Consider the following 27,446-nt stretch of genomic DNA (forward strand, 5'->3'; position numbering starts at 1 on the left):
TGAAAAGCACTAAGAACTAAAACTGACTCATGCCAAATGCATATCACTGAATTGCTGTGATTTCTTAGTCTCAACTTTGCAACATGGAAATTATTTATAAAATGTCAATTTTAGCTCTGGAAAAGAAATTCCTATGTGTATGTACATTTTCTTTCTTCATCCTTGGAGAATTGCTTATTGTAGCTAGAGATCTGTAGTACAACTTCAATATATTGGGAGAAAAGGGGATGGAGTATAACTAGCATAACGTACTTTTTTTGACAAGTGAAGACATGCATCAAAATGCAAACAGTAAAGCCACCGTTTTGGATATATATACTTTAATAAAAACAAATCGATCTCTAAAAACTAGTATGGTGAAAGGTAATTACACATTTTTAGATTCATGAAACTTTCTAAAAAGAATATAGTTATGTCATAAAATAAATTTAGCAAAATTTTTACAGTGTATGCATGTACTCAGTATGGTATAGGTATTTAAATGCTTAAGACACTCTGCAGTCAGAAGCCTGCCTAAGTTAGAATTCTGGTTCTAACACTTGCTAGTTATTGAGCTAAGATAACTGTTATTTAACTTCTCAATGTCTCCATTTGCTCATGAATGACACCATTTAATGATAAGATTAAATGAAATAATATGTGTGTACCTACCACTATAGTTCTCAGTGTTTTTAACTATGGTGCTCATGGACTTGCCTAGCTCAGATCTCCTTTCAATAGAACCTACTGTAGAGAGTATAGCTGACTCACAAACTCCAGACGCTACACTTTTGGATCCTCTGGGGGTTCACCCCAGGTCAAACCTCCCTTGGGCTACTCCCAGCCAATGTCTGAGCACAGCAGGGGTACTACAAACCTAGCCATTCCTGCCAAATAAGGGCTTCTTCTAAAGGACAACTGTCTCAAGGACTCCCCAACAGCCTGGCTGAAACTTTCTTAGGAACATGCTGCAGTCTGACGCTCTTCCTACCCAATCCTACTTTCTCTTTCTCCTTCCACACGGTCAGACAGATTGAATCCCATTTTGGCGTTTGCTTCTTGTAGCACTCAACCTGACCAGTAAACTAAGCAGAATACTGCTACTGCAATACAATGTTAAAGTTAGAAAAAAGCCACCCTCAAAATCAAATCAGAATTATAAATTTGGTATCCACAGACATTTGGCATATGAAAATACCAACAGGAAATTAGGGAGAGACATTTAAAGACATATTTCCCTAGGAAAATTCCTAAATAAAATAAAGAAAAAATGTAACAGCTATACTGAATATTATCTCTTTAAAAAAATGACAATATGCCTAGAATTTTGATACTCCTCTATGATAGGTATTTCTAGAATTATAGGTGATGAATAAACAGTGAACTTAAAAACTGAACTCTTCAGGGACTATTAATGAGCTACAAGATACTAGCATCTCTGGGTCACTGGTCAGATAACCAACTCAGAGTACCAATGCTATCTGGTGGCTACTCTGTCAGCCAACATAAAATGAGCAACTGACTTCAGATTCCCCTCTAGTAGACAAATGAAATCAACACAATTGGTATGCTTATTGACAGTCCCACATAAAGTAAAGGAATAAAAGGCTCTAGAGATTAAGGGCTAGGGCTCACCCATGTTAGAAAGGCAGTAAGGAGGGGATAAGGGAAATAAAAGACTTAACATACATTTCTTGTGCTTTAACATCACCTTCAAAGAAAAATACAAATATATCCTTCAGACTGCCATCTCTCAAAAAATATAGTCCTTTTTGTAGGAAAAATATGCAAAGGTCAATTACTTTGCTATGTTATCACTTTTACATATTTTTATTGGGCTTGTTAAAATATCATATAGAAATTATATTGTCTAATACTCAACAATCAAGAGGTAGGTATTAATATTCTCAATTTATGGATAAGGAAACTGAGGTTCCGAGGACTTGAATACATTAAATGAGATGACAACCAGGTAAGTGATACCACTATCATTTGTACATACACAGCATGCCAAAGCCAGTACTCTTCATCACCAAGCTATTTGATGTAACAGTTATCCTAACACAAATGCAAGAAAAGATCACTCTTAGATTCAGTTACTTCACAGCAAGGTTTGTGTCTTATTCACCACTGAATATACATTCCCCAGCAGAGTACCTGGGGCACCTAATATGGTGCAGAATAAATATCTATTAAAATGAAAAGCTCCAAGAAAGCATTTTTGGTTACGTTTTTTGGGGGGTTTTCTGGGCCACACTGCGCTGCATATGGGATCTTAGTTCCCTGACCAGGGATCTAACCCACACCTCCTGCAGTGGAAGCACGGAGTCTTAACCTCTAGGCAGCCAGTGAAGTCCCTTTGGTTACCGTTTTATATAAAGTTTTACCACTGAATGCCCCCACAAATTCATTATCTATAAAAATCTAATCACTAGCTTTACAAAATATATACTTCCCATTTCCTTACCACCGCTCAGTTTTGAATTCATGAAACACTCAAACACCACAAAGCACTGACTTGTGTTTAATTAGGAATAAAAACTGTATACAGAAAAGCTATCTGGCATGTAAAAAGTGGCAGTGGGCATCTACTGAAAAGCTTACTACCAGTCTAAGAATAATTACTGATTATTAGAATAATAATCAACTATGACTTAGAAGAAAATTCACCACCATAATCAATTCTACCCTCTTCAGGAAATTAGTGATAACAACAGACTAAATCCGCCAAAACTAAGTCCCAGGCCCAGAAACATCCTCACAATTAACAAGGGTTAATGTCAAATCATTTGAATATGATCTTAAACAATTAATATACATGGGCTACGCAAAGGCCTTTTATACAAAGTCATAGTTTCCATTTTCCGGTACAACACTGGCATTAAGGACAGGGAGTAGATCTTACTCTCCTGTGTGTCCACTGTATGCCTGGCACACAGTAATGATCAATAAATGTCTGTTGAATGAATGACCAGGGATCGTTAGATTGGGGAAAGAAAAGCATTCAAGAGGCAAAAGAGTCAATAAATAATATTCTTATAGATAATGGGACATTGTTTTAAAGGTTTTCCTATATCTTTACAGAAACAGCTGAATTCAAACTAATTTGAAGCAGATGTCTATCACTCAAATGCATAGCAATTACTAAACAATAATAAATTAGCTCAGAAATTATATTACTAATACAGAAGCTCTAAATTAAAAGAACAAAACTAAGAACTGTTAGTTCTATATCAGATATATGCTTCTTAGAATTTTAAACATAAAATTGCTTTAAAATTCTTAGCTGACAATTTCTGATTTATCAGCTAAATTAATGTTATAATTTAAGACTATTAAGTCTATCAGGAATAGTACATGCACATTAGCACCTAAAATATTTTCTTAGACATCCTCACAGATTGTCTAAGAGTGTTATAAAACTTCAAATTGATACTAGGAGTAAAAAACAGGACACAAACAAAAGATAATATAGTAACTAACCTTGTTCCAAGAGTTGGATGAGTATGCTCACAGAGCTATATTAGGAATGGAAATAGAATTTTTATGTGTCCTATTTTCTATTTTTCTCTTTCAGTCTGAAAAACTAGGCAAAGGAAAGGTATGTGTATATATACAATTTGAGATAAGAATTATTCAGCCCTAATTAACCTTTATGGGATACTGATCAACAGAAAATCTTATGAATGACAGCTATTCTAAATATCTTTCACTACCTTTGGAAGACAAATGACATGATAAACTTGAACTCTAACTCTGATTACACAAGGCTCGGATTCATCAAGGTTAATGTCTATGAACAAACTGGCTCACTGACCTTGTCAATCTCATGTTTCACTCATTTAATAAGTGATCACCGCTAATGTATACAAATTACTTAACCTCACAAAATTAGTTGCAGTTTTCTTATATGCTAAAAGTCTGAATTGGTAACAGCTAGCTGACCACTGAAACATTCATTCCTGATTTTACCTTATATACATTTATTTTAAAAAAACTACTTTTTGCAGACACTGCATCAATTCCAAGATATGGAAACATTTCTCCCTTAAAAGAAGCTCCAATCTTGTGAGAGAGACAACATACAGACAGGTGAATGAAACACAAAATGGTTTTAATCACATCAATCATTTCAAAGGCCAGAATTTTAAAGTAATATATTCATTTTCTTTTTCATCAGCATGCCCCAGAGAAATATGTTGGAAAAACAGTAAGTGCTCAATAAAAAAATCAGCTGAATCAGAAGAGTGTTCCTAAATTAGTCTGAACATACAAAATATAAACGGGAAAGTTTTCATTTCTTTTGTAATTATTACCTTCATCTTCCTAAAGTGAGCAAGTTAGTAATTAATTTATAGACTTGTTCTTAACAACATTTTCAGAAATGCTCACGTTCTATTTTTTTTAAATATGCTAGTTGTTTTTCCTGTTAAGTATCAATTATTTTAATCTTCAGAATAATAAAGTGATATTTATTGCACACCTTCTATATGCATGTGCACTGTAATGATTACATATATCACTTTATAATATTCATAATGTAATACTATGAGATAGTTACTAAAATCCCTGTTTAATAGATGAGAAAGCTCAAGATTAGGTAAGTTGCTCAAGGTCATGCTATAAAGAAGAGATAAAAATTGGATTCTAATACAGGCCTGATCCCAAAGCCTGTGCTCTTTACTTTATGCCCAGCCTTTATGGTATATAATTTTTAATAGCAATAAGAAAATGCTAAAACAAAACTATTAGTGGAATAGTTTAAAATTGTCACCATCTTAAAACTTTCGAATACAAAATTTCTTGGATGAGTAAAATATTTTCCCCCTTACCTTGAAAAACACATGACCTTCTAGATATCTGAAAATAAAAGGTAAGCTCCTATAACATACATTCCCTAATTCTTTCCTCCTATATTTTGTAGTTACTCTTCAGAGCCCTACCTTTTCTGTAAAACGCTGATTAAAAGACAACAATAACAGAGTGATGTCCTTAAAATTCAGTCCAAACTTCATTTACTTTATGCAGTCTACACTGATTTCTGCCTACTTTTAATCTGCATTTACTATGTTTGCTATACAAGTACTATTTTATTGCATATTGACACATAAAAGGTTCTAAATAAGTATTTGTTGAATCATTTGTCACTTGCAACCAATTTAATACTTAGTTACAGAAACAAAGCAGTACCAGTATAATTTGTATTATATCAGTATGCAGTGTAGGATTACCAGCACATAACTAGCAGAATGTTATCTGGCTCACTAGTGACACTAAATGTATATGACTTATCTTCTCAAAAAGACTAAGACCATTTTTTATTTAATTTGTATCCCCATTAGCATACAGGCATATCAGCTGTACTTAAGAAATACCTGATGATGAGTTGATCTGAAACTAAACACCACATTTTCAGAAGCCCATTGAGTATTTCCAATCAAAGTAAATAAAAAAATCTTCAAGAAAGTCCAGCCAGTGTGAAGATTTATTTGAGATAAAGGGGTTTTAGTGATTGTATTTTCAAAATAGAGAACAGACACAAAGATTGTTTGGAGTTAGCAGGTAACATGTGAACATTTTACTGACAGGAATCCTGACAAGAAAATTAGTTCTCAAAAGTAGTCATGGTTGTAGGCTAGTTTTATGACTTTGCACAAAGTGACTGTTCTTTTTGCCTTAATGAAGAAGTATAGTCATATTACAAGTTGAATTTACTTCTAAATTTGTTGCTGGATTAAGTCCAGCTGTAGGCTGAATATACAAGATAACAAAACATTAAGCAAGAGGTTGCCACCATACCACTTGAGAACTGAAGTTTAAAATATTTTAATACGTGTTTTCTTTACAAGTAAACTAAAACAGAATCTTAAAAACTATTTCACTGGTAAGTTTTGAGTGGAGCTCGCTGGTAATTTCTATAAGCTTACACTCCATTTAAATTACAAATGTTATTATCATTGATTTTTCGCCTGTATCATTTTTAAACATTTCCAAGATTATGTGATATACAGAGTGATATGGATTCTTTATCATATAGTACATTTTATTTTTTATGTTGGTCTCAATGTTTGGTCTTAGGGATGTCACAAAAGCTGACAGACATGAGTCTGTCTAAACTGTTTTTAATTAATAGAAAAATACTATATGAGAAAATCAATTAATATATAATACCTACTAAAAATAGTACACAGAACTCTCGAGAACTCTGAGAAACTGCAGCTCCTTCCTCTTGACTTATGTTGAAGGGAATGATATCTAAACACGTAAATTAAGAGAAGGCCCTGCAATGACTATGGTACTCATTTTCCATTCCTGAGTTATTCTAATTACATTGTTCATAACTGTCTAATATTAAAGAGCCAGTAAACAGCTTGAGTTCTGAAATTTTATAGACCTAGATTTGTATCCTTGTTCTGCTGCTTAATACACAATAGTATGATTTTGGGCAAAGTAATCTTTTTGACCCTAAATTTTTATACCCTTTCATTGACAGATGGAATAATAGAACCTATTTCCAGAATTATCCAAAAGAATAAATGAGACAAGTTCAAATGATTATTGCCGTAATACCTGGCACATAGCAATAATTCCATAAAGATAAAGTCAAGTCACTATAAAAGGAAATCAACCAGTTTGAATCAATTGAGATTACAAAGAAAGAATCCATTTTTACCTAATCACTCAAAAAAACAGAGATAATACTGGGACTTACAAAAATGAAAATACAAAAATATACAGGAAAGAGGTATTAAAAGAACAGACACCCACTTAAATCCTTTATATATAGATTGTCATTTAACTCTTGATCTAATCATTGCCTTGCTAAATATTTTGACAGCTTTGATAAATCATGTGCAGGGAAGGGGAAGGGAGAGTCCTATGTTATTCTTCATTTTCTTGTAAGTTTATATTCTTAAGTATAATGATTTAACTAGAACACTCTGGCCATGGACTTACTAACATCTAATTTAATTCAGTTTTGAGACACTGAGAGAACTATAAATTATAACCAAACTCAGACACCTTATAAATGAAGTTACATTATTGACAAAAAAATGGATCCTTATTTGAGGTGATATAATTGTATGAATCTCGTTAGGTACAACAAGTGATGCGAATCATCAGTGATAGATGCTTATACTAAATTTTTTCCAAATAATTTTTTTCATGACATATAAAACTAGACAGCGATACATGTAATTTCCTAAAGTAATTTTTGATATATATTTTTAAATACTACACTTTACCACATGACAACAGAGTCATGTGATGCAAGTATATTTTTTAATGAAATGCATTCTTTGAATCATGGTTAATTAGAAACAAACAATGCAAACTCCACAGTTATATAATACCTAAACCAGGTTTGGAAACTAAAACTGCCATTTAAAATACTATAAACAAGATAACCAAAACACATATTCATTTATTTACATTCTATTTTGAAAATGCTTTCTTTCATTGTATTTAAGTTTATATTTTCCTTTTCAAAGCAGCCACCATCACATGAGTTAAGTATCCTAAAAAATCACACTAAAACTACAAAACAGAATTCTAATTATGTTTAAAACTAAGCTTCAATTATTAGTAGCATATATTGTGGCATGGGAATTTAATCAGATAATTCTATTATATTTCTAAAATAATAATTATTACTTAAATGAGTTACTTATGGGTTACTTTTTTATAAGGTATCTTAATTATCAGAGAATTAAACTTAAATATTATACTGTACTTTAATTCATAAAACTAACAAATGTCAAAGATTTTCAACTCCTTTTATCTATATCAGTTAAATAACAATACACTTAGTAAAAAAGAAAGTGAATAAATTGAAATATAGTTATATAGCAAGCCTCAGAAGTTATCCATTCAGAACTGCCTAGTATTATCAGTTTCTATTATTATTGTTTTTGTGGCTAGTTTCTACCTCTAAAAAGCTAAATCACATCTAATAGGATCATGATTTAGAAAAGACCTCAATTTTTATTCATCACAATAATATAATGTCAGAAAGTGTTCAAATTCATGACAGATAAAAACTCCATGTTTAAACAGCCATATTTAGTTTGTCTGAGCTGGTGAGCAGATGTAAATGTAATCTGCAATACTATCAAACTCCAGGTCTGATAAGCTAATATTTATTTTTAAGTGCTCCAAAAATTATTTGTAAAAGCTCCATAAAAAGGATTCCATAAATGTATTGTGATTGTATTTTAGCAATTATTCTACACTACAATGGACGTACATGCTCAAACAAGACACCTCAGCAGTATTTTAAAGCAGTAACCACCTAGCCAATTTCTGTATGTTCTGTAGTTTTTCTAATCCACTCTCCCTGTGGTTGAGCAAAATCGAATTGCCTCTCACATTTGCAGACAGCTCTGTGAAGGTGATAATAGAGCTGCTCCCTGCTGTCATGAGGCAGGAAATAGGAAAATGGCATATGGGGCTAGAAAGAAAGAAAGAAAAAAAAAAAAAAGAAAGAAAAAAAGAAAAAAAAGAAGGAAAAAAGAACTAAACATGAACAAAAGATTTCAACAAAGAACAACTATAACCCAATATGCTTTGCAAGTTAATCTCTTTTCAGAATCATTTAGCATATCTAATCATTCATCTGTGTCCTCACTCCAAAAATGCAAACGGTTGATACCAAATGTTTGGGTCAAGTTTTCACTGTCTAAAATATTTGGAACCTACAACTGCAGAATATGTCCTGCACAATGTCTGCAAACAGAGCTCTTTAGATTTTTTAAATGTGCCAATCCCAAATTCACCATTTTAAAATAAAAGAAGGTACAGCAATGTTTATTAAAATATTTATAAAATGTGTATAGAAGGCTTTCAGTATGATTAACATTCCTAAATCTATGAAATAAAAATTAAAGATAAACATTTATAATTAGACTAATTAAAGTAGAAACAAATCTCTAAATAGGTAAATTGCTAATGATAATACCAAGACACATTTATTAACTGGTACAGTTTTTTGTTTGGTTGGTATTTTTGTGTAATTAAGAATCATGCTTTAAACAAAATAGATTTTTATGTGATGTATCTGTAAATAGAATGTGGCAGGAGATGCTAATAAAGATAGAATCCACTCTACCTTTCCTTTTACACTCTGAATGGGATCCACAACCACTGCCACAGCTCTTTCCGACAAGGCTTCAAAGCTCTGCTGAGTGTTGATATCCACACCAGAAAGCCAACAACCAAAGCCAGGGTGACTGTGATACCAACCAACAACCATCTCAGGCCTGAAACAAAGAGGGCATTCAGCCGTTCAGAACAGAATAAGTAATACATTTATGATAGAAAAGAAACAACACACTAACAGGGTATAAATTGAGAAGACATGAAAAACACACAGGTGTGAAAAAGCACCATTAGAAACACTGAAATCATACACCATATTATCCAGAAAACATGGAAATGAAAAAGTGTGACAAAGGAGTGCTATCATTAAGAGATGCACATTAGCAGTGGTAGATAAGGCTTTCAGTTTTTCACCTTGTTACCACACTTTCTCAGAGCCAGTTTTTACCCTTTCAGCATTCAAGTAAATATCTACTCTTTAACTCCTTAGCTCTGGGAGTTGGATTTTCCAGGCAGAGTACATTTTTAACAATGGACACCAGGATCCACTGTTGTGAAAGGATTAAATATCAATTAAACCAGCAGTAGAACTAGGAACTCAGTCAAAAACCAATTTGCACTGTTCTGCTCAGCTGCTGAGCCTTTTGCTAACATTAATTTTGAAGTTTTTTCCACAGTAGAAGAATTTGAGCAAGAGAATGACAACTATTGAGAGATTTAATCTGGGGTAAAAAACTTGAACAATATTTGGATTGTACTTTCCCTGTCTTTAAAACTCAATATGACTACAAATATAATTAAATATTCAGAATTTTATTTAGCTGCAACTCTCAAATTTTGGAACATACAAGCTCTTTCAATTATAAGTGACTAGAGAGTAACTCCATATGCTAAACGGTGGGAAGCTACAGTCCAAATTTACTATGTAACAGTTGAGAATTTTAACATGAGGCAGTTTCCTAACTGGCAAATTTCTATGATTCTAGAGGAAAGAGATACTAGATAGGTGGTGCAGAGCACTGACAGTGATACTTTTACATTAATTACGTGGCTTTTTTCCCCTAAGAACGATATTCACGAACATGTAAAATTCTGAGATACATTTCTGAAAATATTTCCCATAATTCCATTATATGATCATTTGAAATACTTACCTTCCTGTCTGCTTCAACATATCCAACATCTTGGCTTGGAACACTGGATCGACTGCCTCCACACTGACACCCTGATTTAGAAAGAAAGCAAAACGATTAGCTTCTATAACAATGAGAAAAAAATTATAAGATAAATGAACAAAAAGCTACTGCCTAAAAACCTGTGTATATTATTTTGGGATACCAAAATAAGTTAATAGGTTTTGATATCCATATTTGATACCCACTCATGTCATTCAATTATAAACCATACATCAATAAAACTTTTTAAATTGCCAAGCACCAAGAAAACCAAAAAATTGCCAAGTACCATACTGCTGTTAGCTAATGAGTTAAGATAGTTTTTTTTTTTTTTTTTTTGAGTTAAGATAGATAGTTTTTAGGCTCCTTTAATAGAGTTTATGGGGGCTTCCCTGGTGGCGCAGTGGTTGAGGGTCCGCCTGCCAATGCAGGGGACACAGGTTCGTGCCCCGGCCCGGGAAGATCCCATATGCCGTGGAGCGGCGGGGCCCGTGAACCATGGCCGCTGAGCCCGCACGTCCGGAGCCTGTGCTCCGCAACGGGAGAGGCCACAACAGTGAGAGGCCCACGTACCAAAAAAAAAAAAACAAAACAAACAAACAAAAAAAAGAGTTTATGGCCATGACTAATGTGTGTGTGTATATATATACACACCAGAAATACCAAATAAGTGAACCAACTATTTTTTGGTTAGATCAGTCTAGGCAAGCATACTTCCTAACGTCATCCTCTGATAACTGATAAGCACTAGGCCTCTTCCATCTCATCTGAAGTTCTACAAATATTGTGCTATTATAATAATCAACAGTTCAAGTTGGTTTTTTTTTCTTCAGTAATATAAACACCTTGAGGAAGGAAAATAATTTAATAGTTTCCCAGAGTTGTTTTTATTTGTTTTTTGGTTGGCTGAGTTGGGAGGGGAGGATGTTCAGTGCTTTAGTTAGGACTACTTGGTAGATTAGGCAATTGGAGGGAAATATATACATTTGAATATTACCTCAAATATAACAGCATTCTCAAAATATTCCCCACAAGAGGCAATCTGCAACCAAGTCTTTTAAATGCTGCATTATTTTGCTAGTTCAACCAAAAGAAAATTTTAGGACATGGAAGAATTAAAGGCATTCATATTATCTCTCCAGTGATAGATCACTGCCATTATAGCTCCCTCAAGGTTTTCCTCTAACATCAGGAATTTAAGTCTAATCTACCTAAACAAACCAGTTAACATAAGCACTTCTTCCCACCAAAATAAACAGTATTTTGAATTCTAATTGAGAGTGCATCCTCAAGAACAGGGGTATGCAATCTACTGCCTACAGCCTAAGAATGTTTTTTAACATTTTTAAAGGGTGGTTTAAAAAAAAAACAAAACAAGAATATGAGACAGAGATACATGTCTTTACAGAAAAAGTCTGCTAACTCTTGGGCTAGAAGAAAAACTTTCCCACTCTACTACAGAGAATGAACATGGGGATTAAATATTCTATTTTATACTGTCAAACAAGCACTTGTAGTACAAGGAAATAAATGATATTAAAACTTAAGAACCCTTTACTACAATGGATATCCACATAAGGACATTCATCAGACGAATATACATATTATATTTTCTTAGGCAAATAGATGAGAAGGATATATGTGTTATTTTTCGGAAGGTAAGTAAATGGTTATTGTTTTTTGGCTATTAAAAAAAAATCTAAATACACACCTATCTACAAGTTCAATGCATTAAACAAAACAAAACAAAACAACAAACTCCCACAAAGAACAATGCATTTTAAATGCATTAAAGTAGAGGACTTTCAAAATGTGTATGCAGTATGGTTCGTCTATTAACAAATTACCATGCGAAAAAGGCAAAAAGAACTAAAGTTTGTCATGGTTTTTTGTTTTTTTTTTTAAACTTAACATTTTGAATAGGAAAAGCTTAAGAGTCATTTATCACCATACACAGAACATTTTAAAAAGGGTGATATTTCAAAACAATAAAAACAAAACATGAGGACTAGATAATGTAGGTGAGTTGAAACTCTAATTAAGAGTGTCTCTGGGGGCTTCCCTGGTGGCGCAGTCGTTGAGAGTCCGCCTGCCGACGCAGGGGACACGGGTTCGTGCCCCGGTCCGGGAAGATCCCACATGCCACGGAGCGGCTGGGCCCGTAAGCCATGGCCGCTGAGCCTGCGCGTCCGGAGCCTGTGCTCCGCAACGGGAGAGGCCACAACAGTGGGAGGCCCGCGTAAAAAAAGAGTGTCTCTGAAATCTTTTGAACCAAGTGTTCAAACTAATCAAACTAGTAACCTACTATTTTAAGGTAACTAACTTATAAATCCGGTACACTATGCTAGTTAAAGCTGAAAGAACAAGTAAAGGGATTAAATGTTAGCATCACTCAATTTGTGGATCTACAGGGAATTCATAATGCATTTAAAAGATCAATGATTTGATTCAATACAGTCTAAAAATTTCTATCATTAATCTTATAATGAATTTTTCTATCAGAAAGAGAAAATTACAATATGATGAGAGTTAATTTACACAGGAAAAGAAAAAAGAAACACGTTTACTTGCATCAGGCAACCAAAAAAGTACTCACTGTTCCTGACTGTGGCATAGCAAACACGTCAATCACTCTGACGGTGTAATCATCAACAAATTCTCCGAGCATCAGACCCATAACTTCCATTGGAACCCCAGCACGACCATGTTTTAACATCTGTAAAGAGGAAGATATATAGACACAAAGCTTTGAGATCTTTGGACCCACCCCCCTTTTTAAAATTAATAACTTAATTGTGTTTCAGTGGAAATAAAACACATGCACCTAAAACAACAGCTTATGTGTGAGAGGGTTAACGTGAAAAATATTCCGAAGTAAAAGAGAGAAAGCAGCTGAACTCTCTGAAGCAAGTAACTCCATTCAACACTTACTTTTAACAGTGCCAGGGAAGAGATATAGACTTGTTCTGCTGTGTCCACTGCAGGAGCATCTGTAGGTGGGCCCTAGAAACAAGCATACAAATCATTATAAATACAAAGAACTTATGAGTTTAAAATTAAAGTTACAAGTTATTTAAACATGATTGTTTTAAAAGAGTTTAGGGGAAACATGGTAAGTATTCAGCTACAACACAATCAAAACAAGCTTGTAAATATCAAACCTGTAGAAAACATCAAACTTAGTACTCAGGTAAGTGTCCAATGGACAGAATGCTTGAATCTTTCAGCGATGCTAATTTACCTCCACTACAAAATAACTATAATGCACCAATTAGCTATGTTTCTTACCCCAACGTGAATGTAAACTGATTAACTGAAGGACCAACACGAACAGTAAATTCTCTGAGCCTAATTTTCAGCTAAAGACAGCATGTAGATTAGGGCTATGGGATCTCTGCAGAAACTTAGGTATGGGGCGGGGGCGGTGAGGGGTGGAGAAGACTTCTAATCCCTAGGTGAAAGAGCTGTGAACAACATGCTCTTCACTTCACCTGATGAAGTTGTTCCCCTCCCCTATACAACATCAAATTTAACACAACTGCCCCAGATGTGAACAAACTGGTTGAGACTGGTATAGCTAACATGAAAATACTTCCAAATCCTGACAACTACCTTTAAAACAAATATTACTATTAATCTTATTACAGCCTAAGAAGATACTATGTTTCCCCCTAAGGATTCTATCTTCTTCATCAAAATCACCAAACCACTATTTAGTGTAACATTCTGCCACACAAAGTAATTTAGATATAGTCCTTACCCTCAAGATGACTACAATCTTATAAATTTAATTCTGCCCCAATCAGTGCACATGGAAAGCTTCTTGTTTTTTAATACTGAGCAGTCCTGGGAAACTAAAATGAGATGTGACTTTTTTTTTTTTTTCCCGGTACGCAGGCCTCTCACTGCTGTAGCCTCTCCCGTTGCAGAGCACAGGCTCCGGACGCTGCAGGCTCAGCGGCCATGGCTCACGGGCCCAGCAGCTCCGCGGCATGTGGGATCCTCCCGGACCGGGGGACAAATCCGCGTCCGCTGCATCTGCAGGCGGACTCTCAGCCACTGCGCCACCAGGGAAGCCTGAGAGATGTGACTTTTACTTGCCAGGTCCTGTTTTGCTTAAAGTTCCCTTTCCTCAACAATAACTCTATTACAATTACATAATGAACACGTTAGCTATCTAAATTGTAAGTCAATATTCTATCTTGCTTTCATGGATTTGCTTATTACTAAAATTAAAAAATTGCTTTACTCATTACATTTCACACTTATAGGTCTGGGTGTACTTTGTGCTTCTTGTCTATTTATATGCCAAATTCTGTGATGTTTTGTTTTGTTTAAAAGCTCATAATACTTACTGGAAGCACTGAGTATGAAAAGTTCTAGAATAAGTTTTCTCTAAATATAAGCATCACATACAAAAACTACCTCTATTTCCTTATATACAAAGTGGTGAGAAAAATAAAATCCTTCAATCCTTCAAATTTTATGTTTAAAAATACATGGCAGATAACATATTTTAAAAAGGAACGAATTCTTCATTGTTATCACCTAATGCAGCTTTGCTGCTTGCCTTTCAAATAGATATGAAAATTCTAAGGTAAGCTAAAGTGCTATCATGCCAAAACATTTGTTGAGGTCACCACATAAAACAAGATAATTTTGTTGATATGACAATTTTATTCATCTAATTAAGAAAGTTAAAAAAGTTTAAGAAAAAAGAGAAGAAATAGTAAATTAGTTGTCACAAGATGTTTTTGGGGAAATAATACCCTAAGGTCAGGATAATGAACACTGTATTCATAAAAGTTATTTCCTAATTCAGAACAACTTAAAAAATGCCCATGACAAAAGTTAAAACTGATATCTAGGCTAGAGTTATTAATACAGCCTTTCTCAATGTGCCAGGAAATACTTATTAAGAAAAAATAAGAATAGGGAAATAAAACATCACATCATCACCAAAATGCATTACTGACAAAGTTCAAAAACTATTTCTGCCAAAATGCATTACTGACAGAGTTCAAAAACTATTTCTGCCATCAATGAAAGAAGAAACACTGTTTTGTTCAGCATTATATATATCCAGTACCTAGCAAAGTGCCTGGCACACAGAACTCACTAAGTATTGGTTGGAAAAAAAGAATGAACAAGTTAAGGTAGTGCAAGCCAATGGAACAGGAAGGGAAAATACCCACCAGTTACCCTGGGAGAGAGAACAAGCCATATGCAAGCAAGTACAAAGATCGCTAGCTCCTCTCTCACTATGTTCTTCTGGTTCAGAAACATACTAACAGAAAACCATGTAGCTGGCCTCTCTATTGTTGTTTTTTGAGACAGCAGCCAGTGATATTTCCTGTTACCCTTCTCACTCTATTACTACTGTTTCTTGATCTAGTTAGAATAAATTTCCCAGAAAACAACTTGACAAGAAGTAGAGAAGGGTTTGTAGCAGTGAACTGCAACCTAAAGAAAAAAAAAAAAAGAGTAACCCATGTAAAACACTGTCTATGGAACATGTGTTAAGGATCTCTGGAGCAGATGCTATCATTTTTCTATCATCATGCTCACCTGTTCAGAATAGCACACAACCAGGCAATGAAGAAAACCCCATTAAATATCCTGGAAACTGAGCTAAAACAGTTATGTAAGAGCCAGTACAGCTGTAGATCAAAGATGACCTGAGTTGAGAAAACTGTGGAGCAATGTACAATTTACATACATTGCCTTTCAGCAAACACTCCTGAGGAATAGCATTCAGATAATTCAAAGAGAGGAAAGTCATTTAAAAATAGGAATCATATACAAAATTCTGGAAAACTATTTGGCACCAGCAGAATACAAGACGATTTCTTATCTTTGAAATAGATGAAAAGATGAAAAACAGTTAAGAATTAAAGTTACACTGGAGTAAACAAGGGTAAAAATAACACTATGACAAGTTTAATTCAGTGATACAGAACATAAACTTTTGAAGATGTCTTAGAATGTAGAGTAAAAAAGTTACAGATGAAAACTATTAAAAATATAATACTAGAGGAGAAAGGAAGGAGATGTAAGCTAAGAAATACAGTTGATCCTAAGAATAAAATAAAATAAGAAATGGAAAGCATCAATAAGACAAAGCTGAAGAAAACTTTCTTGAATGAAAAACAATTCAACTTTTGCATCACTAAATGTCAGGCAATAATCAATGAAGAAAAGTGTTATATACATTGTAAAGTCTTAGGTAAATCTTAACTACATGAATAGAGCAAAATTTCTAAAACCATACAAATAGAAAAACTACATAACCTGAAGAAAAAAATGCACCTCAGTTGACTTTGAATTTCTTTGCAACATTAAATGGCAGAAAACAATGAAACAAAGTTTCAGACTTTTAAGAGAGATACCCTGTGGAGTCAAAAACATTACACTCTATGAAAAAAAAACGTCTGAAGGCCCACAAATATATTACTATATACACAAGGGCTCAGAAAATATGATTCCATGTATCTTCCTTCAAAGAACTTTTTGAATAAATGATCCAGTTGAGACTCCACAAATCAAAAATAGAAAATTAAAAATGGAAAAGCCATTATACAAAACAATTTGTTAAGACCACTGAAAGCAGTTAAAAACAGAGAGAGCTAAATAACATAAATAACCAGGGTTCAAAACCACAGATCTCACCCAATAACTATATAGGGCAATGGAGAGAAATGAAGTATACAAAACTCTCTGTTTGACATATAGGAGGGGAAAAAAGAGATCTGTTTAAGTGTTGACTTAGACTATTACAGAAATATGGATTTGAGAGTCTTTTGAACAAATTTAAAGTAACCACAATAAACATTAAAACTGAATATACACCTTACCAAATCTCTGAAGAAGAAAAAGCTAACACAACACTGACAATAAAAAATATGAAATGAAAATGAAATGAAAAAATATAAATGAGGTATAAATGAGGTAAGGTCCCCTGTTAAAGGCCTTCTATAATGGGTTTAAAATGGAAATTCATGTATATGCTGCTTACAAATAAGAATTAAAACAAAACAAAAGGATTGGTGAGATTTGTCAGTGACACAGCTATTTCTTTTTGCAAAAGAAGCCACAATGGCCACTATATTTTACTTACCTTGCCTTTCTTCAGTGATGTGTTACATTAATAGATTTCCTAGTATTAAACCACCTTTCCAGGATAAATTGTTCAAGTTTAATTTACTATTTTTATACTAAAATTTAAAATATATTTATATTTAATTTTTATTTATATTACTATATATATTATTATGAGTGAGACTGACCTGACATTTTCTTTTTTTCTGTTAAATTTGTCAGGTTTTGATATCATTATGCTAGATGTATAAAATGAATTGGAAAGTTTTACAACTTCCCATTTTCTATGTTGTAATACAATGTATATATACTAAATTATCTATGCCTTCAGATTTAAATTTGGACAAGTTCACTAATGAAACATTTGGCTCTGACGCTGATTTTGGAGCTAATTTTTATAACATCTGCAGTGGTATTAATAAATTCAGGTTACCTGTCTTGAAACTAGATGGAATATTATATTGTTCCAGAAAGTTTCGTTTCATTTAGATTCAAAGTTATTACCATAGAATCGAACATATTCTACTTTATCTTTCCTTTTTTAACTGTTCAGTATGGAAAACATTTAAAACTAAATTTGTTTCTCCATGTCACATTATCACTACCCAGATAGATCAATGATTTATATTAAAAAAAATCAAATCATAACCAAAACCATGATAAAAATATTGGTGAAGGGAACACCTCCTAATTCATTCTATGAGGCCAGCCAGCATTACCCTGATACCAAAACCAAAGACACTACAAGAAAAGAAAACTACAGACAGACCAGTATCTCTTATGAACATCGATGCAAAAATCCTTACAAAATACTAACAAACAGAACTCAGCAGCATATTCAAAGGACTATCTATACACATGACTGAGTGGGATTAAAACTTGCAATGCAAGGATGGTTCAACAAACAAAAACTGGCCAATGTAATACACCACATCAACAGAATGAAGGGGGAAAAAAACCCCACATGATCATCTCAATTGATGCAGAAGAAGCATTTGACAAAATTCAACTCTTTCATGAAAAAAACACTCAACAAACTAGGTATAGAAGAAAACTACCTCAACATAATAAAAGCCATAGATGAAACATCCACAGTGAACATAATGTCCCATGTTGGTGAAAGACTGAAAGCATTTCCTCTAAGATGGGGAACAAGGCAAGGATGCCTGCTTTCACCACATCTATCCAACATAGTACCGGAAGTTCTAGCCAGAGCAATTAGGCAAGAAAGAGAAATAAAAGGCACTCAAGTTAGAAAGGAAAATTTCTCTGTTTGCAGATGATATGATCTTATACAAAGAAAAGCCTAGGGCTTCCCTGGTGGCGCAGTGGTTGAGAGTCCGCCTGCCGATGCAGGGGACACAGGTTCGTGCCCCAGTCTGGGAAGATCCCACATGCTGCGGAGCGGCTGGGCCCGTGAGCCATGGCCACTGAGCCTGCGTGTCTGGAGCCTGTGCTCCGCAACAGGAGAGGCCACAACAGTGAGAGGCCTGCGTACCGCAAAAAAAAAAAAAAAAAAAGAAAAGCCTAAAGAATCCACAAAAAGGACATTAGATCTAATAAGTGAATTCAGTGAAGTAGCAGGATACAAAGACAACATTCAAAAAACCATGCAATTCTACATACAAATAATGAACAATCTGAAAAAGATATTACAAAAATAATTTCATTTACAATAGCATCAAAAAGAATAAAATACTTGGAATTAACCAAGAAGATGAAAGTCTTATACAATGAAAACCACAAAATAATGCTGCAAGAAATTAAAGAAGACATAAATAAATGGAAACACATCTCATGTTCATGGACTGGAAGACTTAATATTGTTCAAATGTCAAAACTACTCGAAGTGATCTACAGATTCAAAGCAATCTCTGTCAAAATTTCAATGACAACTTTTGCAAAAATAGAAAACCCATCCTAAAATTCATATGGAATCTCAAGGGACCCTGAACAGCCAAACAATCTTGAAAAAGAACAAAACTGGAGGACTCAGACTTCCTGATTTCAAAATTACTACAAAGCTACAGTAATCAAAACAATGTGGTATTGGCATAAAAACAGACACATAGACCAATGGAACTGAACAGAGAGCTCAGAAATAAACCCTTGCATATATGGGTCAAATTATTTTTTAATAAGAGTGTCAAGGGTGCCAAGACAATATTTGCAAATTATATATCCAAAATACATAGCGAACTCCTAAAACAACCAAAAACCTGATTTTAAAATGGGCAAAGGATTTGAATAGACATTTCTCCAAAGAAGATATATAAATGGGCAGTAAGCACATGAAAAGATGCTCAACATCACTAATCATTAGAGATATGCAAATCAAAACTACAAGGAGATACCACCTTATACCTATTAGTATGGCTACTAATAAAAAACAAAACAAAACAGAAAACAAGTATTGGCAAGGATGTGAAGAAATGGAAAACCTCATGCACTGCTGGTGGGAATATAAAATGGTACAGCCACTGTGAAAAACAGTATGGTGGTTTCTCAAAAAGTTAAAAATTGAATACTGTAAGATCTGGCAATTCAACTTCTGGGTATATAACCCCCCGAAATGAAAGCAGGTTCTCAAAGAGATGTCTGTACACCAATGTTCACAGCAACGTTACTCACAAGAGCTAAAAAGTAGAAGCAACCCAAGTGTCCACCAATGGATGAATGGATAAGCAAAATGTGGTATACACATACACAATGGAATATTATTCAGTCTTAAAAAGGAAGGAAATTCTGCAATATGCTACAACATGGATGAACCTTGAGGACACTATGCTAAGTCAAATAGCCAATCCAAAAAGACAATACTGGGCTTCCCTGGTGGCGCAGTGGTTGAGAATCCGCCTGCCGATGCAGGGGACGCGGGTTCATGCCCCGGTCCAGGAGGATCCCGCATGCCATGGAGCGGCTGGGCCCATGGGCCGTGGCCACTGGGCCTGCACATCCGGAGCCTGTGCTCCGCGGCGGGAGAGGCTACAGCAGTGAGAGGCCCGTGTACCACAAAACAAAACAAAACAAAACAAAACAAAACAAACAAAAATCATAAAGACAGAAAAATATAATGATGGCTGCTAGGGGCTGCATGGAGGGGAGTATGGAAAGTTACTGTTTACTAATGGATAATATTTCAGTATAACTAATTAACTAAATAAATAAATTTGACCTGGGCGAGGAAATACATTCTAGTTACAAACCCAATTGAACAAAAAAAATATATAAAACTGACAATATAATCTAAATTTTCTGAATACAGGCATACCTTGGAGATACTATGAGTTCAATTCCAGACCACTCCAATATAGTGAATATTACAATAATGAAAGTCACATGAATTTTTTTGGTTTCTCAGTGCATATAAAAGTTATGTTTACACTATACTGTTGTCTACTAACTGTGCAATAGCATTATGTTTAAAAAAACAATGTACATACCTTAATTTAAAAATACTTTAGTGCTAAAAAAAATGCTAACCATCATCTGAGCCTTCAGTGAGTCATAATCTTTTTGCTGGTGGAGGGTTTGAAATATTGAGAATTACCAAAACATGACAGAGACACGAAGTGAGCAAATGCTGTTACAAAAATGGCACCAACAGATTTGCTGGATGCAGGGTTGCCACAAACCTTCAATTTGTAAAACACAATTATCTGCAAAGCACAATAAAGTGAAGCTCAATAAAATGAGGTATACCTGTACTAAAAAAGTTAAAAGGAAAAAAAAAAACCCCGAAAAAATAGTTGCCCCATTTATGACAAAAAGTCAATACCCAAGTTAACAAAATACTAAAATATTAATGGAAACATGGGCAAAGAATATAAAGCAACTAATTACATAAGAAATAATGAAATAAATATGAAAAATATTCAACCTCACTAGTTGACCTCCTTTAATTAAGAAATGCCAATTAACACATTAAGACATTGTTGTTGCTGTTGTTTTCCTATCAAACAAGCTTTACAATGCCCAATTTTGGAGCGGGTGTGATAAAAGAGACACTCTCAGCACTACTGGTGGAAACGTGAATTAGTACAAACTATCAGAAAAGCAACTGAGCAATGTATATCAAGAGCATTACAACTGTACAAACTTTTTAACCCACTTTTGCACTCCTAGAAATTATTTAAGTAAATAAACAGTGATGTTTGCTTGAACCAGAATATTCGTGATACTTCTTTTAATAATGCAGATAAACCTAAGAACAAATAACAACCAATAATTTAAAAATATTGTTGAAAGCTCCTTTCTCTGAGATCTCAGATGACTCTAGCCATCTTAATCAGCAATATTACCTTAAGTTAAAAGTACCCTAGCTTGGGCTTCCCTAGTGGCGCAGTGGTTGAGAGTCCGCCTGCCGATGCAGGCGACACGGGTTCGTGCCCTGGTCCGGGAGAATCCCACATGCCGCAGAGCAGCTGGGCCCGTGAGCCATGGCCACTGAGCCTGTGTGTCCGGAGCCTGTGCTCCGCAATGGGAGAGGCCACAACAGTGAGAGGCCCGCGTACCGCCAAAAAAAAAAAAAAAAAAAAAAAAAAGTACCCTAGCCTGCTGCTACATTGAATATTTTTAACTTACAATATTGAAGGAAACTTCGCTTAATTTAAAAAGAAAGCTAATAAAAAGGAGTATGGCTGTGAAGTACATTCACATGGAGGCAGATTCCTCTCCCATCCTGAAGGCCATGATAACAAACAGAGGTAAATTAGGAACTAACCTATAAGACACCACACAAGTTTCAACATTTACCAGTGCAAAGTATTTTAGAGCACTGAACCATGAGGTCTTTTTATGGTTGGCTCCTGACTGTATGTAAAGGATTCTACTCCAGAGTTCTTCACTCTCAGAATCTGAGCTACCAAGTATGGAAAAGTGACTTAAAGTCATGATATATAGGAAATATTCCAAAGAACTTAATAAAGCTTGGAAAAGACAAGATACAAAACAACTGTCTTCAAATATATGAAAAGCTGTCAGACAAAGTTCAGACTAATAGCTCTCAAAGTGCAGTCCCTAAACCAGATGCACCAGCACCACCTGGGAATTTGTTATAAACACACATTCCTACTGAATCAGAAATTCTGGGGGCAGAGCCCAGAAATCTTGGTTTTTAGAAAGCTCTCCAGGTGATTCTGATGCTTGCTAAAATTTGAGAACCACTGATTTAGACTATATAATTTGTAGAACTATGGACTAATGGAATGAAGCTATGGGGAGATTGAATTTGGCTTCAATATAAGAAAAATCTTGTATTGGTCCAAGCTATCTAAAGAAGAGCTCCAGTTAATGAGTCCCCTGTAACTGGAGTTATGCAAACATAAGTGGTTCATATTGGGGAAAATGTTACAGAGGGGTTCAAATATTTGATGACTAATTAAATCAGATGATATTTTTTTAAGGGTTCCCTCCTCACTTAGTAATACTACCAAATCATCATATTATTTCCTAAGGGAGACATCTCAAATTAAACATCTTCAAAAATCAAACTCACCATGTTTCTCTACAAACTAACCTTCCCAACTTATAATTATCTTGAGTCTCAAACTAGAAACCTAGGCAAAATTTTCATTTACTCTCCTTCAGTCCTTATAGTCAATATATCACCAAGTTTTATCAATTCTTTGTTATTCTGCAGTGTGACAGAGATTTTTAAAATACTCATTTTTGGGGAAAGAGTTTCAAGAAAATACCATCCATAGAGTTCACTCCTAGTTAAGTAAGTTTGGGATATAATGAATATCTAACCTACCCCCCAAATTTATGTTGTATGTTAGAATATTAGAGGCTCTAAGAAAAATCCTGGAGTGGAAAAAATCTGTTTGTCTTTGTTTAACCTGAAGTTTTCCGATTCATTCCATGGTCCACATGGTCTTCTCAGAGAAAATCTGGACTTTCTTTTCCAGGCTCTGAAAAAATTTATCATTTTTCAAATGCGAGGCAGAGATCAAGCCCAGGCTCCAAATAATATTTAAGTATTTACCATGTGCCTAGTACTACAGCTGTATGGTTAAATGAAGGCTTCAAGAAGCTTATAATGTAAATGGAAAGGCAGACAAAACACACATTGGCACAGATCATCAGGACTGAAATGCAGTCTCTGACTTCTAGCCATGTGGCCTTTCCACTACAGCATACCATCCCTTTTTCATATGCCCAAATATACTTTTATTCTGGAAGCTTAGTTCCTTTCCATTGTTTACAATTTTAGAATCCTCTTCCACCTGGAGCCATTTCCTACTAAAGAAAATGGAAATAAGTCTTGGGATGCTCTTCCTACCTAAAAGCAGTTAGTATGCCCACTAAGAACGGGGAACACTTCTGGGCCTCCCTTTATTTTCTGAAGTCTAGATGGGCACAGGGGGCTTGGCTGACCAAAAGGCACTACTGAATTTACTTATAACATAGTATGTACACTACTGTGAAAACAAAAATATGCCTTTTTATTAAAATATACTGTAGGAAACAAGTTACACAACATTTGGGGCTTTTTTTTTTTAATCACAGCATACAAATGATAGAAAAATAATAAGGCAAGCACAGTTCACAAACATATCACCTTATTCAAACAATTAAATCATGGTTGTACATATGTCAGCACACCAAATTATTTGAGTATCACTTTAATGTATTTTAAAGAACTGAGTAAATATGCACAACAACAAAAGTAGGACACTAGTTCATTACAGAAGCAGAGATATCAAGTAAGAATTTTCAAGATACTTGAGGTGCAAGATGGCTATACCCTAGGCAAATAAAGATGTCGAGGTATAGCTCTATATCAAATGTTAAATAACTTAAGAAAAAACACGTGTGAGTCAGGGGATTCAAGGAGGAGAAATGTACAGAGTAGGAGCAGTCAGGGTAATGAAGTGGTAATGGGCACAGAAAGGGACTTCCAGGATTGGGAGGTGCCACCCAGGAAAAGAGATATAGGATGGTTTTTATTCCTCACCCACAGAAAGTTTCCACGTCCCTTTACCCCTGCCCTCATGTCTCATATTTATAATCCTATGACTTTAATGAGAAACAAAAGATTTCACAAGTAGAAAGTGATACAAACTTTAATGTTAGATTTAAATCAACTACTGTTAGTCTATGTTTACATTCAACTAAAATGGGCATATGGTGATCACATACAATGACAAATTACATGTGTTCCATTCACAGGATGAAAAAAATTTGAATAAATGTACAGAATTTGAATTACTTTCAAATACCTTTCATTTATTGAGAATTTATTATGTTTAAGAAACTAAAGAAAAAAGAAACTAAGCTAAATGCTGGGTAAACTAAAGTAAAAAACTATACAGTGATATAAATCAAATGAAAACCTGGGCCCAAATATTTTTTGAATTTCAAAAATTGGCTTAGGCTGTTATTATTCTAAAAAATAAACAATGAAGAAAATGTTTCTGATGTTTAATCAACAGCATAACTCTAAAATTACCAACTTACATCGTGTTTGAACTATTCAAGTTAACTCTATTGACCTTATAACAACTATCTAACCACCATAATAAACAAGTACAGAAAGTCATTTTTTTTTAAAGATTGAACATGATGTAACTTAAACTCCAAGGTTCTTTAAAAACAACTATGAGAATAACTGAAGGTACTTTTATAACTAAAGTGGTATTACGCAAAAGAAAAAATAAAATAAAAAACTAAAGAAAACTGGTCTGTATTTCACAAAAAGCACACACACACATCACTGAAAACAAATAAGTAAAATAAGAAATATATGAATGTTCTACAACTTTATAGTCTACTGTTAAAACTTAAATGAATGTAACAATTTGAAAATTAGAATATGATTTAGTTATATATTTCTGTAAAAAAACATGGAACTAAAATGCACATACCCCTCATACAAATAAGAAACTGAAATAATTACTTTTGCTATATAAATCCACAATGCTCAAATCCTACAGGCACAACTTTGAAATCACTTAAGTAAGTGCCTAACTCTTTAAAATAAGTTTGTTTAAAATGAGGTGGGGGGAATCCATACCTTTAAACTGACTAAGAGTATAAGTTAGCTATCTAACAGAACTGCAGGGTAAAATAGGTGAGCCATAGGCACAAGCAGTGTGACTGACCTTTATACATACATGAAAATCTACCTAACCAGTGATATAATACCTATTAGGGACCCCACAAGGCCATCAAACTTACCTCTGTACAATGAGTTTTATCTGTCACATTTAGTAAAACAGAAATTATCATCCAGGTCCACAAATTTTAAATGTGGTAAAATTAAATGAGACATGAGTTGTTTTTTTGTGTTTTTGTGGGGTTTTCCCCCCCATTTAGAAGGTTAAAATCTGATCCAGCATAAAAGGCTGTGACTTTTACTTGGGCAGCCCTTGTTGACTAAGTGTTAAAAAAAAAAAAGGCATTTGCCATTATAACAGGATAAAAACTAATGCCTCAAAGTGTTACCTACTCAGGCCTTTTAACAAATATGTTAACACTATTAGTTATATCACTCCACCTTTCTCTTAGTGTGAACTGGTATCAATTATTTAGCCAATTTTATAATGTTATTAAAGTACCTGCTGATTAAACATGAACCAAAGTGTCACTTAAAAAGAAACGTAAAATAAGTAGTATCACTGAACTGCAACACTCCAAAAAAACCCAAAAATATAAAGTTACCTTAGGAAATGACATAAAGCATTTCAAAATTTATTAAAAAGTTGTTCTAGGATTAAAATATTACCTGGACTTATTTATTTTTATAATGGCTGTTTTAAGGTATTTGGTCCTGCATTATAGAATTATTTTTAGAGGTCTGTTAAAATATTTTTCAACAAAGAGAAAGCAAGTTTTATCAACAAATGAAGGTGACTATGTTTTTAAAAACAAAATAAAACCTAAACATATATTGGAAAGCTGACAGAAAATAATTCTTAATTTATGGTATGCAACATAACCCTCGACAAATTCTGTCAAAAAATTTAAAATCTGATGAAACCACCACCTTCAGTTTCCTCAGTTAATAACCCCTGAAGAGGAAAAAAAAACCTGAACAGAAAATAAGCAAATTCAAACATTCACAAATAACTATCACTGTATTGTTTATCTCTAACCCAGCAAGGTAAGAAACAACCTTTTAATACTTTAATTTTGTGAGTATTAAACAACTAGTGTGAAAAACAAGCTGCATGTAAACTATTTCTACTGTCTGAGCTTCAATGACTAGCTGAGGCAACCTGTTATAGGAGGTGTTAATTGGCAATAGGAGTACAAGTCAGAAGCATGTTCCCCATAGTCCTAACCCAGCAAGGCTAGGTCATTAAAGTGGAAATGAATTCTTTCATGTCGACTTAACCCTTTTAATGCATGCTTTCAGCTGTTTTCTCTCAGTTAATTTTAAAAACTTGTTACTTTTTAGAGTTAAAAAAAAAAGTTCCAAAAAAAGGTCCTTTGGCTGACAGTTCCAATGACTACATTATTCCAGAAGAGAAGAACAGAGCAAGCTAATTGCATGGTAATACTGCAACTCTCCCCTCTGAAAAACATATAAACTAAATGTATTCTTATTTTAACACTGAAAAAAGAAATAGGATATAGTGTTTAAAAATAGCTCAGAACCATTTAGCCACATAGGTTTTGATTTACATTTCTGTTTAAGATCCAAGGACTATCTCATGATGATAACTTAACCACCTTAACCTTGGGATAGGGTAGTAATAATTTTTTTATTTCCACAATGTCCATACAAGAATCCCCATTATGAAAATGTTTTGGAACATATATGAGATAAACACCTTTCTAATTAAGTTTCATTATTCTGATAAGGTGCACAGTCACAGCATATCCTGATGACTGGTTGCCAAAAAGCCAAAATTCCTTTTATAGCATGATTTCAGAGGTTTCCAGATGGCACATTAATTCTTTAAAAAAAAAAAAAAAAAGAGACAAAAAGAAGGAAAGAAGAATAAGAATAGAAATGTTAAAATAATGATGCATTACTTTTGAAATACCTTATTTATAAATACTAATATTCTCATATAATAAGCATTATAGATATTTAAAACTCAACTATATAAATAACATTCTAAATATTACAATTTAAAAAATTAA

General features: G+C 34.0%; 1 protein-coding gene across 1 annotated transcript in view; it reads right to left on the bottom strand.

Moving 5' to 3' along the window:
• Nucleotides 1-27,446, bottom strand: part of PSMD14 (proteasome 26S subunit, non-ATPase 14) — a 95,030-nt gene that overhangs the window by 27,556 nt on the left and 40,028 nt on the right. Inside the window, exons 4-7 of the mRNA XM_067741743.1 lie at nucleotides 13,185-13,256; nucleotides 12,850-12,969; nucleotides 10,233-10,303; nucleotides 9,089-9,239 (exon numbers count right to left, since the gene is read on the bottom strand). Of these exons, the coding sequence (XP_067597844.1) occupies nucleotides 9,089-9,239; nucleotides 10,233-10,303; nucleotides 12,850-12,969; nucleotides 13,185-13,256 (414 nt within the window). The remainder of the gene's footprint in view (nucleotides 1-9,088; nucleotides 9,240-10,232; nucleotides 10,304-12,849; nucleotides 12,970-13,184; nucleotides 13,257-27,446) is intronic.

This window comes from Pseudorca crassidens, chromosome 6 (assembly GCF_039906515.1).
Source record: "Pseudorca crassidens isolate mPseCra1 chromosome 6, mPseCra1.hap1, whole genome shotgun sequence".
Lineage (NCBI taxonomy): Eukaryota > Metazoa > Chordata > Mammalia > Artiodactyla > Delphinidae > Pseudorca > Pseudorca crassidens.